Here is a 14,794-nt window from a genome sequence, read left to right as displayed (position 1 = left end):
AAGCATTACTAAAGTAAACAATGTTCCAAGACTTTCCCAATCATTATTCGAGCAAACAGTCAGTAATGAAGAAATAAATTAAAAGCAGTGAGTGGTTATCTTTTCTTCTGGCCAATATTGTTGCTTTATTAATATTAATGACATAATAAAGAGCAGCAGCAAGGTCTATTAACCTAATGCACTGCCAAGGCCTAATGCAGCAATTTGTTTTGACTGTTTATATCAATACCACACAAGGATGGGAACTTGCATTTGATTGTTCACACGCACAGCAGCATACCATAAGCTACGCATCGGCCCCATGAAGCATGTGCCGATTGCTCGAATGCAGGCGCCTGTCATTCAGACAGCAGATCAAATGTTAGCACTTTGAACTTCCTATACTGTAGCAAGACTGGTATTGTTACTTAAAAATAATAATAGTATTGACACAGTACTGGTATTTCTGACCTACCCAAGTAGGTCATTTGGTTCATTTGGATAACTTCAAAGGCAATTTTCTCAATATTTAGATTTTTTTTTTACATCCCAGATTTTCAAATAGTTGCATCTCAACCAAACACTGCCCTATTCTAACAAACCATACATCAATTGAAATTGGAAAGCTTATTTGTTCAATGTTCAGATGACATATAAATCCCAATTTCAAAATATTTACCCTTATGAGTGGTTTTGTGGTCCAGGGTCACATTTATCTAAAACAGTAACATTGTAAATGTCTTTATCATCACTTTTAATCAATTTAAAGCATACTCGCTAATAGATAAATATTAATAATAATACAAAAAAGCTTCTTGAACAGCAAATCAGCATTAGCATATTTCTGGAGGATCAAGTGACAATGAAGAATGAAGTAATTTAGCTTTAGCTTTGATGATCACAGCAATAAATTACATTTTAAAATATATTCAAATAGAAAACAATTTTAAATAGTAAAAATACTTTAAAATGTTATTGTTGTTGCTGTACTTTAGATCAAATAAATGCAGGCTTGGTGGGCGGAAGAGACTTATTTAAAAAACATTAAAAATCGTACTGTTCAAAAACTTTTGACTGTTAGTGTATATATTGTAAAAATTACCACATTAATGTAGTAACGTACTTTGTGGTGATGGTTATATTGAAAAGTCATTTAAAATCCACCCAAACTGCATAAATCTAAATTTGTTTAATTTTGGTCAAATTTCTCTACATAATTCTTTTTTGTTAAATACGAGTCTAAAAATCATTAACAAAAAATGCAATACTATAGCGTACGTGCCATTTCATGATGCTCTGATGAAAGTTAACTTCAGATAAAGTCATTTATAGCAGGCGTGAGACACTCTAGGAAGTGAACCTGAGCTGAGGGACTCTGCTGGAAGTGTGGAAGAAAGCTGAGAACATTCACACACAAGCTGCAATTCTGCTATCAGTCTTTACGTGTGTGTGTGTGTGTGTGTGTGTGTGTGTGTGTGTGTGTGTGTGTGTGTGTGTGTGTGTTTCTCGCAGTATGTACACGTTTGCCTTTGGTGATGGTTTCAGATGACTGAATGGACAGGGTTCTAGATAGAGACAGCTATAAAAGAAACATCACACATGAGGCCACTACAAGGCGTTTAGATGTGACTTGCCTGAACATACAAATTGGAGACATTTTCAAAAAAAATTCTAATCAATATAGTTTTGTTGATATAGTTTAAGGCAGGACAAAGCAGGAATGTAACATATAAAACAAACCAAAAGCCTTACTGTCATATAGCCAATAAACTAACAAACCACGGTCAAGACTGAATTTACAGACATCAGTGTTCACGATCTTGGAATTCAGCTTGTGTTTCCGGTGTTTAGATTATCATACAACAAATCGAACCAAAGTCAACACTACAGAGCTTAAAGAAAAACATGGAAAATTTGAGCTTCGCTATAAATAATAAATATTTAAGATTACAAGGACATAATGTTGACGCAAAGAAGCTACTATTCTATCATCACTTAATATGGACGCTACTTAATTAACAACATCCAAGGACACGATTTTCCATGTGCTGCTTGTTACACATACTTCAGTGATCTCATTTGATTTGAAACAGAGGCAGGTATGTCACCTGGAATAAAAGCCTTGTGATTACACAAACTCATATATAAATAAATACCCGCTAGTCTAATAATCACATAGTCTGTCTCTGAGGCTGCTGATTTAAAAACTAGCTAAACACAGACAGTGTTAGACAAATATTAAAGTCTATTTTTAGCGTCAATCCAGCGAAGGCCCGTTCACACACTGTACAGACAAACAACAGGAAATCTGCTGTTTTGCAATTTTTGCATACAATGCATATGGTGTTGATTTTTTTAATTTTATTAAGAGTATTAACTAAACCAGCATCTGGATTGAACTAAATAATCAATCAATAACATTCAATTTAGAGAAATTTAAATTTTAAAGAAAAAAAAGTTTCCCATGACTGAAATTCATCATTTTAAAATGTAAACAGGTTTTCAATGATCGTGGGAAATGTTTTCAAATCCTGTTGCGCATGGTTTCCCTGAGAAAAGACTCGTTCAGGTGTAAATGTTAACTTGGGCTTGACTCTAAGTGAAGAGTTCAGGAGTGACATCTGAAGAAACCAACAAGAACAGACATGTCAAGGTATGATTCAACATTTTCATCAGTCTTTTTAATCAGATATCATCAAGCATCATGCTATCAATCAACTAACCGAAGTGGAAAAGTCAGATTCCTTTCAGAATTGCCATTCCTTAGTGTAAAAGCTCATTCATTTTTATTATAGTAGAAGGCTTAAAAATGTCAATGTCAAGGTACAAATGTAATTTCAATAAATTAAGGATGGGTCAGGACAGTCAAGCATCTAACTAGCTACAGCCTGCTTCAAGGACAAATGAGAGAGATACAGAAATGTAAAAAGTGTTTCTAAAAATTATATCTATCCATTAATGTTATATCACAAGATTACAGATACAGCTGCAGTGATTTATGTTTCGACTTCTACTGTGCGAAAAAAAATTACAATGTATATTTGTCCTAATATTAAGCTCTAACAAAATGTATTAAGGCCCCTTTCCAGAGTCTCCAAATAAACCCCACAGATTAATTATGCTGAAAATGAATCCCACTGCTCATCACTTTAATGAAGATCGAGAAGCCAAGGTTAGGACATGTTTGCATGTGTTTCCATTACTGCAGAAAACTCTGCATCCATTAAACCAGTGCATATTTCTCTTCTGAAAAGTGATTGCAAAATGAGCAATTCAAGACTGAAGGTCAAAACCAGCTATAAGTATTTTGTCAATGCCAGTAGCAATTAGCTCACCTTGAATTAACAAACAGAATTGCACTTAATGTCTGTATCATACAGCATATACAGTTGAAGTCAAGTGTTTGCGTACACCTTGCAGAATTTGCAAAATGTCAATTATTTTAATTAAATAAGAGGGATCATATTTATTTATTTATTTTTGCACTGACCTGAATATAAACATAAAAGACATTTAGAAATAGACCACAAAAGAAAATAGTTGAATTTATAAAAATGACCCCATTCAAAAGTTTACATAAACTTGATATTGTGATATTGATATTGAATCCTGTGTTTTCTTTTGTTTAGTCATAATTGTTCATGAGTCCCTTCTTTGTTCTGAACAGTTAAACTGCCTGCTGTTCTTCAGAAAAATCCTTCAGGTCTCACAAATTTTGTTGTTCAGCATTTTCGTGTATTTGAACCCTTTTCAACAATGACTGTATGATTTTGAGATCCGTCTTTTTACACTGAGGACAACGGAGAGACTCAAACACTCATTGACGCTCCAGAAGGAAACACAATGTATGAAAACTTTTGGTTTCATGTTTCCAAATCATGGTTTCACTTATGTTGTCTTCTGGGAAACATGTAAGTATCTTCTGTAGCTTCTGAAGGGCAGTACTCAATAAAAAAAATAAAAAAAATGATATTTAGGCAAAATAAGTAAAATGTCCACATCTTCATTCTGCTCAAAAGTTTACACCCCTGGCTCTTAATGCATCGTTTTTCCTTTTGGAGCATCAGTAAGCATTTGAACCTTCTGTAATAGTTGCATATGAGTCCCTTGGTTGTCCTCAGTGTCAAAATATGGATCTCAAAATCAACTTTCAATGTTGAAAAGGGTTCAAATACACAAACATGCTGAAAAACAACAGAATTTGTGGGACTTCTGAACGGGGTCATTTTTATAAATTCCACTATTACTTTTTTCTTGTTGACTGTATGTAAATGCCTTTGTGAAATCTTATTCAGGTCAGTACTAAATAAAAATAACATGTATTTTGTATAATCTGTCTTATTTTGGTAAAATAATTACCATTTTGCAGATTCTCCAAAGTGTATGTTATCTTTTGACTTCAACTGTATATCTCCTTGTAATCTTGTTAAAAATTCTGCCCAACAAACAGAAATATTGCTACACACAACCACAATACAGCACAATGTTAGGCCAATTGTCTTACATATTTGACATCTGTGAAATAATAGCATTTATCCTGGTTTTACTTAATATCTCATTGTAGTGGAGCTGAAATTATTTGGACTGGAGAAAAAGCTTTTGGAGAAAAACATTACGCCTTTTATAAAATAAGACACTTGCAATTCAAGTAAATTGAACAATATTAGCTTAGCACAGGGATAAACCCATTAGATATTGAACTATCCCTTCTCCTGGTTTATTCACATTACAAAAAACAAAAACAAAACAAAATCACACAAATACAGGGCCTGAGAGTTAGGGTCCAAAATACACCTGTCTACACAGCCTGTCTCTGTTTTACAGAGATGTATCTTTCCAGGAGCACGAAGAGATATTAAACAGGTTCCCTGCCAAACACTGGACAAATTATTATTGATTAGGAAGTGAAACCAGAAATCACCTCAGCAGGGAACCCACCGGCATCAGAGCACAATGTCTATTTGATCACGCTGACAGTGTCAATAAAGAGTGTTTAATCAGGGCTCCAGCAGGGAAACTCAGCTCAAACAAAGAACGGATTAACTGTCCCACCACCTGCCTGTATAAGGGCTGGAAATACAATTAACCAAAGACGATGCCTCAACAACTGCAGTGTTGTGACAGATAGTTACCATACAAATGTGTACAGAGATACAGTGTCAATACGATTTAACTATGCTATCAGTGACAGTGTGCAGGGATAACTCTGCACCACGCATGAACACAACTCTTTGTTTAAGATTACCTGATGCGTCCCTGTTCAAGATTTTTTCTTTGATCATCTTTCCTATGGATATTTGTTTTTTTATTAGGGATACACTGACATTAGATGTGCGGTCAAAACAGACAAGCTAATACTTGCTTTTTTATGTAATGGCAGATAAAATTCTAGATTATGCCAAAATAAACTAAAAATAAAACATTAAAAAGTTCACCACAATAATGTATTTAAAAAAAAAAATGCATATTTATTTTGAGATTTGCTTCATTTAATGTAGTGACTTTTATTACTGCAAAATTTATTTTTTATTTAAGTGAATGTTGAAGATTTTTAAACACTCACTTAAATGAATTAATTAAATAAACTAATTTTGAGAAGTTGTCATAAAAAAAAAACTTATATCTTGTTAAAAATCTTATATATATTTAGCTAAATATTGGCAAATTATTTGTAAATATATTATAATAAATATAAATATAATATATATAAATATATAAATTATAATTTATTTTGTTAAAACTACTTGTGTACAGTTGTCATCATGATCATAGCTGCAATAATTAATTAAATGAAAAGGCATTATCTGATTTGCATATTTCATATCAAGTGCTAGATCTATGATAACAGCAGGGCAGGCACAAATAATTTTGGTCATCTTTCCTCTTAATAGTCCCTTTAGCAATACCAGTTAATTTCCACAAAATTAACAGAAACAACTATACCTGTAAATATAAAATTGCGCTGTTCACAAGGCAATGATGTCTTTTTACCGGTAAAGCACCATCCATACATCAGTTTAAAAATACCGGTCAATTGTGTGACATCATTTGTAAACATGGAGGGGTATGCACAGTCAGTGTTTTTTGTCAGTATTGATGTTTTCATTTTTGTGTCAAACATTCACATTCATGCAGTTGCTTTTGGTACCTTTCTGTGCCTCTTTGCGTATCCTTGACGACCATGTAAACAATAACATCATGCTCGTTGCTGTACCCATAGATATGTATAAGTATGTTCCCCCTTAATCTGCTCCAAGCACGTCCTCCATTTACAAAATAGGGCATCTACCTATACATATCTATGGTTGTACCTGCATAAATGGTCATATGACTTGCATTTACGATTGTGTAGACAGAGATCATTTCTGAAACGCAGAGAAAACGCTAGTGTAGATATAGATCGTTTTCATTTTTAAACACCATTTTAAAACAAAAACGCACTAGTGTAAACAGGGCCCCATTCTGTGTTTACACAGAGTACATTACTGGTAATTTTCTGGTAATGTTACAACTTCTCATATCTGCAAATTTCCAGAACAAATTTACCGGAATTTTCGAAAAGGTCCTGTTCACTCAATCTCTCAATGGTCATTTAACAGTAAAGACTGATGTGTGAAAGGGGCTAATGAGTTGATGGTTCAAAAAAAAATGCAGGAGGTGCTTTTGAAAGATGCTTAGAAAGGACTCTCTCTCCTTAGTCGCCCTGTATTGGCCAGTCGATGGATTGGAGCTGTGCATGCTCCGACATGCCTAACGCCTCTACCACCTCTTAGCCTTGAAAAGGTTAGATCCCAGCCTGCATCAACTTGTAGGCTTGTGTTCATTATCCTGAGGAGCTAACATGGCAATGATGAAAGGAATCCGCCAACGCACTTCAGGAATCCATGGCCTAATGATCCTGAACTTGAAGCTCAAATGACAGTTCCCCTTCATAACTGACAAGAAGAACAGCATTTGGAGTATCTAGGGTTAAGGGGGTTGTTCTGACATGTTTTCTGATGAAGAGGTTAAACCGTGTTTTTGGCAGCAGTATTGAGATGCCTTACAGTACCAGATAATTCAATAAATCAATAGATAAAGCTGCTGATAAACCACTGATCAATCCTGTTCACTCTGGGATAGTTTACCATATGGCAAATGCATTTATGTTACAAACACTAACTCAATTTTCACACATTTTTTTTCAGTTAGAAGTCACCTATAAACAGTGAGGAACCATTGTTGGTTAATTAGCTATGGTAATTGTACAAGCACATTCACACAAACCTGAATGTTCAGCACAAAAATTCAGCCAATTTTTCGCATACGGAAGACCGTCTGATTGAAAATGCAAATATACTCTGTGACAATAGGTGGCGCTTAATGGAAAATATGTGATCGAATGGGCAAATCGTATTGTTTGGCAATGTGACCACAGTAAGATCTTGGGTCAAATTACAGACCTCTTATTGGTTCTACGATCTACTCAAAACTAAGTTCCTTTTCGTTATTCATTTCGAAATACAAGAGCAGAGGTACACAGTTAGCAAACATCCCAATGCTGACAACTCTAATGAAAGCAACGATAAATATGTAAATATGCGCTGCGAAATTAACCCAGAAAAGAGTTCAGCATGAAAAAGCCGGAGCCTCAGCGCATACCTTCTATGAGGTAATTGTCATGGACCAATGGTGGTACGAAGGTGTGTTGCAGCCGGAACAAACTTTTCCGGAAAGTTCAATGGCAAGCCATTTTAAACTCCCAAAATGAACACAAATGATTTTTTGATTTTGTTTGAAATTACGTCATATCAGTTCGTCCTTCAATTTCGCTTAAAGTATATTGGGGCCCTGAGATGTCTATGACCCAAAACATTCACTAACTTTGTTTAAGGCTCAACATTAAAAAATTTTTTTCCTGCTTGCCTGATGAGGTCAAATTTCCACTTGGCTTAGATGCCAGTTTTACTGGCTCCAACACAAACACAAAACAACTTTTTTTTTTTAGGGATGCACCGAATATTCGGCCATCGAAAATTTTCGGCCGAAAATGGCCCAAAAGTGCATTTTCGGTTTTCGGCCGAAAGATTTTTATCACCGAAACAACATGGCCGAAACAGTATGTTGACGCAAACAGAAACCGCTGCCTGCACGTGCTTGTCTGAAGCAACACGTCTGTGGTGTGGACATATTTCAGTATATCTGAGAAAGACCCACGGATAGCGATTTTCAAAATTTGTAATGCCGAAATTTCAAGAGGGGGTGTGTCTGCAGTCGTGCGTGCAGTGATGAGAGCAGAGATCGGCGCACTGTGCGCAGTAGCTTTCAGTGAGTGAAAAAAAATGGCTTTACGTTGGTGTTACGTCGCAATATTTTAAAGATATGTCTCTTCTATATACTGTATTTTTATAAATATTTATGTTTTAAACCATGGAGGTGAGCCAATGGATATCACACAAGCAACGTGAAAACTGCGTAATATGTTAAAGTAAAAGTAAAAACTGACAGTGCTTTCAGCATCTGAAATGCATTCTCTCAGAGACAATGAGAGACGATTATACTTCATATGCTGATATTAATTTAGTCCCCTAATATTTTTCTTGTGCCCCAAACACGGTGGGAAAAAGTATTTTGTGTAAGGTTTGTTCTTGAAAGTCGGTTCTTGAAATAAAGCTCTTAATTTTCATTGATGACTGCAGTGTTATTAGGGGTTAAGAAAGTCTTAATTATGATTTCAGGTTGTCTTAAATGTGGGGACTGAAAGACAATAATTGCGATGAAATTTCAAAAGGCTATCCATGAATAAATATGAGCGCTGCACGTTTCAAAGTCATTTGCTGCGCTGCTTTGTGTACCATTCTGACAGCGCCTCCTGCTGGAAGAGAAACACGTAGAGTTGTAAATGTGAACTGATGGATCCACAAGATAATGTGTTATAAAAATTTAAACAATTTAAACAAAGGCAGTAAGATATATGTATATGTTATTTAAGTAACGTAATACTTGATTGATAATAATTGTTTGATTTGATAATTGATTTATTCTTTGAAACTTTAATATTAATTTATGCAATTGCAATGCCTTGATTTTAGTAAGATTAGTACACAGTCATAGCCATAAATGCAATGGTACTAATAATTGGCATAATTCTTTCGGTGTTTCGGTTTTCGGCCTTGGTTTCCTCTTTTTCGGTTTTCGGTTTCGGCCAAGAATTTTCATTTCGGTGCATCCCCATTTTTTTTTAAATCAATCTAAATTATATTTATAAAATTAAGGTTTAAGTAAGTGTAAAGACTTCTATATAATATTTTACTTCAGTTAATGTTTATTTTGTGCAAATCAATCTATTTTTATGGTTTTAGTTTTAGGTAACAATAACAACTCTGATATAAATTTTTAGCATGGGGGTACAGACAGTTTCCTAGTTGTGAATGTGATAAATAATTGTTTGGGATAAATGTCATAGGCATTTATTTGTTTTGAAGTTTGGAGTCAGAATTACTGAGCTGAGCTACTATGCAGAGTTACAAAGACACTTACCCACAGCAGGTGCATCATACTCATCTCCCAGCAGGATCTCAGGGGCAGAATAAGCCAGCGAGCCACAGCTGGTGGTCAGCTTCTTTCCCGGCTGAAACTTATTACTGAAGCCAAAGTCGGTGAGCTTGACCAGGCCCTGTTTCTCAAAGAACACCACATTCTCCGGCTTCAGGTCGCGATGAACCACATGCAACCGGTGACAGTACGAGATGGCGTGTACAATCTGGGCGAAATATTTCTTTGCAAGCTCCTCGTTCAGTCCCTCCTCATGCTTCATGATGTAATCAAACATGTCACCACCATCACCGAGCTCCAAGATCAGGTAGAGCTTGGTCTGCGTGTCGATGACCTCGTAGAGCCGAACGATGTTGGGGTGCTGGACCAGTTTCATACAACGGACCTCCTGGAACAGGTGACCGGTTGCGACAGTGTCAAGCTTGGTCTTGTCAATTACTTTGACAGCCACTTTTTCGCCGGTGAAGACGTGACGGGCTAGTTTGACCACGGCGAAATGGCCACGGCCGAGCGTCTTGTCCAGGTCATATAGTCCTGCGATCTTTCCGTCGTACCCGCGCTTGATTCCCGCCATGACTGCTGGTCCTCCGGTGGGATGGAGGGGGGTGTGGCCCCTGGGGGAGGGGTGGGGCTTAAACCGGAGGGAAAATCCAGCTCACTTCAGCACATTGGCTGGTAACAGCAATCCCATGATGGCAGGTTCCTGTTAATCAAAGATACACAAGTACAAAAATTATCTTAAGAAAACAAACAGTCATAAATTGATAACAGCAACAAGTATGGTTTTATAACGTTTGTAATCTTGCATGTTGACGTCGCACTGAAGACCTTAAAGCTCTGTGTGCCCCAATGGTTTGACCAGTGTTATTACATGAACCAATTTTAGCTCATGGCTAACTTTATTTTTAATTTTATCTTTATTTTTATACAGGCCTTTAAAGGTAGCTGCTCAGGACACGTTATTATTAATAAAAGTAAAGGCTTTTACTTTTAAAATAAAGACTTTTCGTAAATATGTTATGTAAGGAATGTAAAATCAACTAGACATGCTTGTTAAACTGCACAAAGGTCACACAGTTTGACTAATCAGAATCAAGCATTGCAGAGAGCCACATAGTAACCGGTATTTTCCTCTAGTTTAAGAGTCCATTTTAACTCTTTATTCTAGTTGCAATAATAAAGGATCTGAATGTTTATACAGCCCCATAGCAGATTTCACTGAATATCAGAGTACTCCCATCATGCCAAGCCACAGAGTGGCTCCACTGCCACAAGCCTTCAACATGGACCATCATAGATTTGTATTGATTTCCTCTCGTTAGTGAAAAAATAAAAGCCACAAGTCTGGCAAGTAAGCTGGTGCTCCAGAAGAGAGGCAGCCTCCTAAAAGGGCTGATTCAATTTTAGTGGCATTAACCTCAGGCCAATGCTGGAGATGACTGCCATGAATTTAACATGTTTATACCATACTATTTATTCTCCACATCTCCTAAAATCATGCCACACATAAGAAAGAGATGAAGTATAAAATAAGCTGGGTTGCTAAAACACATACACAACATTTTTATTATACAGCGCTGCATTTTTACTAGGGATGTTCATTTTAACCGGTTAACCGTTTTTTTGTTTTACTAATCATCAAAATATTTTAAAACGTTTGCTGCATTTTGCGTTTCTGAGAGAGAAAAAAAGATAGGCCTAGATCACGTGTACTTAGAACGCATTTTATTATTAAATTCATAAATAGGCCTAATGCAAACGCGAAATGTTTACAAACACTATAAACATGACTAGGGTATTTTAGTTTCCCTCACTCCACAACAAATCCTTTCAACTTCACAGCATTTAGAAAATGAAATGAATCCCTGGAAACAAAATGTTGGTATTTTTAACGGCTCACAGTAGGGCTGGGCGATTTGGCCTAAAATCAAAATCTCGATTAATTGAACATTTTAACCCGATTACGATTAATGAACGATTATTTTATTCATTAATAAAATTATATTTAATTATATTTAAATACATTTTTTTTTTTTGCCCTCATAGTTCACTGACAAGTTTTGTACAGTAAATATGCGCACATATTACAAGTGAGAGATTTTTTGAATGAAGGGTGCACACACTATCTATCTATGATTATTTATTGAACATCAGTGTTGAACAACTGAAATTAAAGCACACATTGCTTAAAATGAAAAGTCACAAACATAAATAACTTGCACTTTTGGAAACAAAATAAATTTATAAAATAATAATAAATATTAAAAGTAGAAAATAAGCAGTATCTCTTCTAAATAAAATTACTCTTGTATATCCTGTAAATACTTTTTACTGTATAAATACTGTTTAAGCTCTCCATCGACATGTCGGAGGAATAACGCAACGTAACGGAGCGGGGTCACGTGACTCCACACGCAGTAGTGTTTTTAAAGGGAAAGTAATTGAAATAATTGACCTGGAAAAATTTGATCGATTATAGGTTCTGAATGTCGATTTCGATTACTTGCCCAGCCCTAGCTCACAGACACTTATCCTTTCTAATTTAATTCAGTTCTAATTTTAAATAATCTTGTTGGTTAACAGTTAATAACTGATTAAGGAACGTCAGCTGTCAGTTAGGAAAAATAACCAAAATGAACATTCCTATTTTGTACATTTTCTGAAAGAAATTTGAAAGGTTCCTGCATTTACATTTGATGTTTTTCAGCACATTGATGTAATTAGTTGGTAGCTGGCCCAAGTCTGAAGAGTAGATTCTGAATTATATAACTGCTTTGACAGACAATCATAACCAATATTCATAGTTTTCTATTTAATCAGTCATGCATTCTTTAATGCATTGGTAGTACCAACAAATTCCATCTGGTTACCACCAAAATAGCATTAGATACCACAACAGGAAACAGTGTCCCTAGGGAAATTAAGTTAACATTTTAATGTGTTGTTTGCATACATTATTCAATTTCTTGCATGAAAGCTATTCATGTTTAAATGAGAGGTGTTATTGAAAAGCTTGACATGTAGTAATGAAATTGTAATGCTAATAGTGTGCTGTAAATGCAAACAAGAACAACTCTTAGGCTATATGGAATTCTTGCAACTTAAACCTAAACAAAGTAATTAAGTAATTTTGTTCAGGTGTTTTCATCAAGAAATGTGCAGGGCAACAATTTACACAAAATTTAGATTGACTCTTCACCCAAAAATGACCAGGGTGAGAAAATTATCACAGAGTTTTCATTTTTGGGGTGAACTATACATTTATTTCCTAAAGTTAAGGGTTCATTCAGATCCCTAACCCCAAGTAGCAGAAGCAGCAGCATGCTTGCTTTAGCAAAGACCATTAATTAGACTGCAAGGTCCATTAATTTTCCATAGTGCTTTCATAGTACACGAATAATAGCTTGGTTCATTGACAATGAACACTACAGCCCACTACACCAGCTTTGTTCAGCTGAAATGTCCTTCTCTTTTCATAAAACAGAGCTTGTTATGGTTTAAGAGGAGCAATCGTTCAAGGATTTGTATCATTGTTCTGCCCCCTGCACTAGTGATTATGTTGTCATCATAAACAGCTGATTATTACTGATATTAATACCGACGCCCACACTGCAGTGGTGAGAATTTCTAAGGATAATATCAGTATGCATTTATAAAATCTGGATGTCTTCCAAATAAAGGGGGCCCAGTTGCTCCAATCCAAACCCTGTTGTACATTTAAGCAAAGTGGGAGATACACAAATAACATTTCAGATTTCAGTTCGTCTATTGAAAAGCCTACAGCAAGGCCTAAATAAATCAAATCCCGCAGTAATGCCTAATACCACGCAGTCATAATGGATTCAAATGACCCCCAGTGGCACAGTAAACCCCTACCTTGAATGCCAAAACACTGAAATCAGAATACATTTACAGTCTTTTCATAATTACACAGCTCCACCTTTTTTTGGAAAGTTCTTGATAAAGGATATCAGCCAGCAATCTGTCAGTGAATGATTGTTCATTGCCAGGAATGTACTGTAAGTGTTGTGTAACATTGCATTCTCTCTCATTACACAGGTGAGATCAGCAAAGTTAACTCTGTAAAGCCTGACACAAGAAATAATGGTCAGAAATGATTAAATAAATACATTTACATATCTATTTAGTTTCTTTATGGAACAGTTTATTGACTATTGAAACATCAGACTTTTAAAACCCATATAGTATGATTTTGTAAGAGTATGTAGTTCATACTCGGGTACAGATTGATTTTATTAAAAAAAATATATATATATATGCAGGTATATTGCCAAAAAGCAAGATTCTGTTAGCTAGAGATCTGTATAACAGACATTAAAATAAAAAAACAACATAAATATCAGATGTATTATCTCGTAATAAAGTCTTAGCGAGCAGATGTTTTAAATACTATTTAAATACGATCAAAGCTTGGTAGTTTTAATTATTAAGGGCATATAAAACATATAATAAAATACAATACAATTATCATTGAGAGATGTAAAAATACACATTCCTCAAACACCTGTTGTATCACATTTGAAAGCAATTTTTCTAAAAATTAAGTATGGATAATCAATCAACATACTTTATAAAAACATTAAAAACTTAACAGCAAAAAGACACACATTTTTTACTAAGGTAGGGATTGTGTACAACAGGTTTTCCTTACAAATTTTGATCATGTTGATAATTTAGAGGCCTTGTATGAGTCAAAAAATGGTACAGTTGGCTTTGTAGGGTTAAAGTATTTCAATTGTTCTGTTTTACACCACTAAAGCAAAGAGATGGTTATGTCTCACATATTAACATCATATTTCCAACCACAAATTACGAGACAGCCCTGTCAAATCCACACATAATCATATGGCCAGCAGTTACAGGCCTAGTTTTACCTTTCAGGTTGTGTAACATGATTACAGTACACTAAGCTGAAGGAACGTGCTCCACACCTTACTAGGCTACAACACTAGGCTTCAGGGAACAGAACCTGATCTTCTGAACTCTTACTTGCCTCTGCAATTGAGTACGAGATAGGACTGATGAAGAATTAAACCTCTAAGTGGAGACTGCAAGGCTCCCAAGAAAGCATCAACCCTTTTGAAATCCAAATTAAAGTCTGGTCATGTTCATAACGCTATTGGACAAAAGAAAACCTGCAAAAACAGACGAGCAGCAATGTATCAGTAATGTGATCACAACCTTTAATACTGAGAGCAGCAAACCACAGCTACCAAGATACACACTCTCATCAGAAGCAAGCATGCAAAACCACATCCAG

The 14,794-nt window shown here is 35.4% G+C and overlaps 1 protein-coding gene across 1 annotated transcript in view; it reads right to left on the bottom strand.

Annotated features, from left to right (window-relative positions):
• The window catches only part of snrka (SNF related kinase a), a 59,910-nt gene that overhangs the window by 44,482 nt on the left and 634 nt on the right, over nt 1-14,794 (bottom strand). Inside the window, exon 2 of the mRNA XM_073847560.1 lies at nt 9,499-10,216. Within this exon, the coding sequence (XP_073703661.1) occupies nt 9,499-10,087 (589 nt within the window). The 5' untranslated portion in view covers nt 10,088-10,216. The remainder of the gene's footprint in view (nt 1-9,498; nt 10,217-14,794) is intronic.

Source organism: Garra rufa, chromosome 9 (genome assembly GCF_049309525.1).
Source record: "Garra rufa chromosome 9, GarRuf1.0, whole genome shotgun sequence".
NCBI classification, from domain to species: domain Eukaryota; kingdom Metazoa; phylum Chordata; class Actinopteri; order Cypriniformes; family Cyprinidae; genus Garra; species Garra rufa.
The sequence above is the reverse complement of the archived record's forward strand: the minus strand, read 5'-3'. Positions and strand labels throughout refer to the sequence as shown.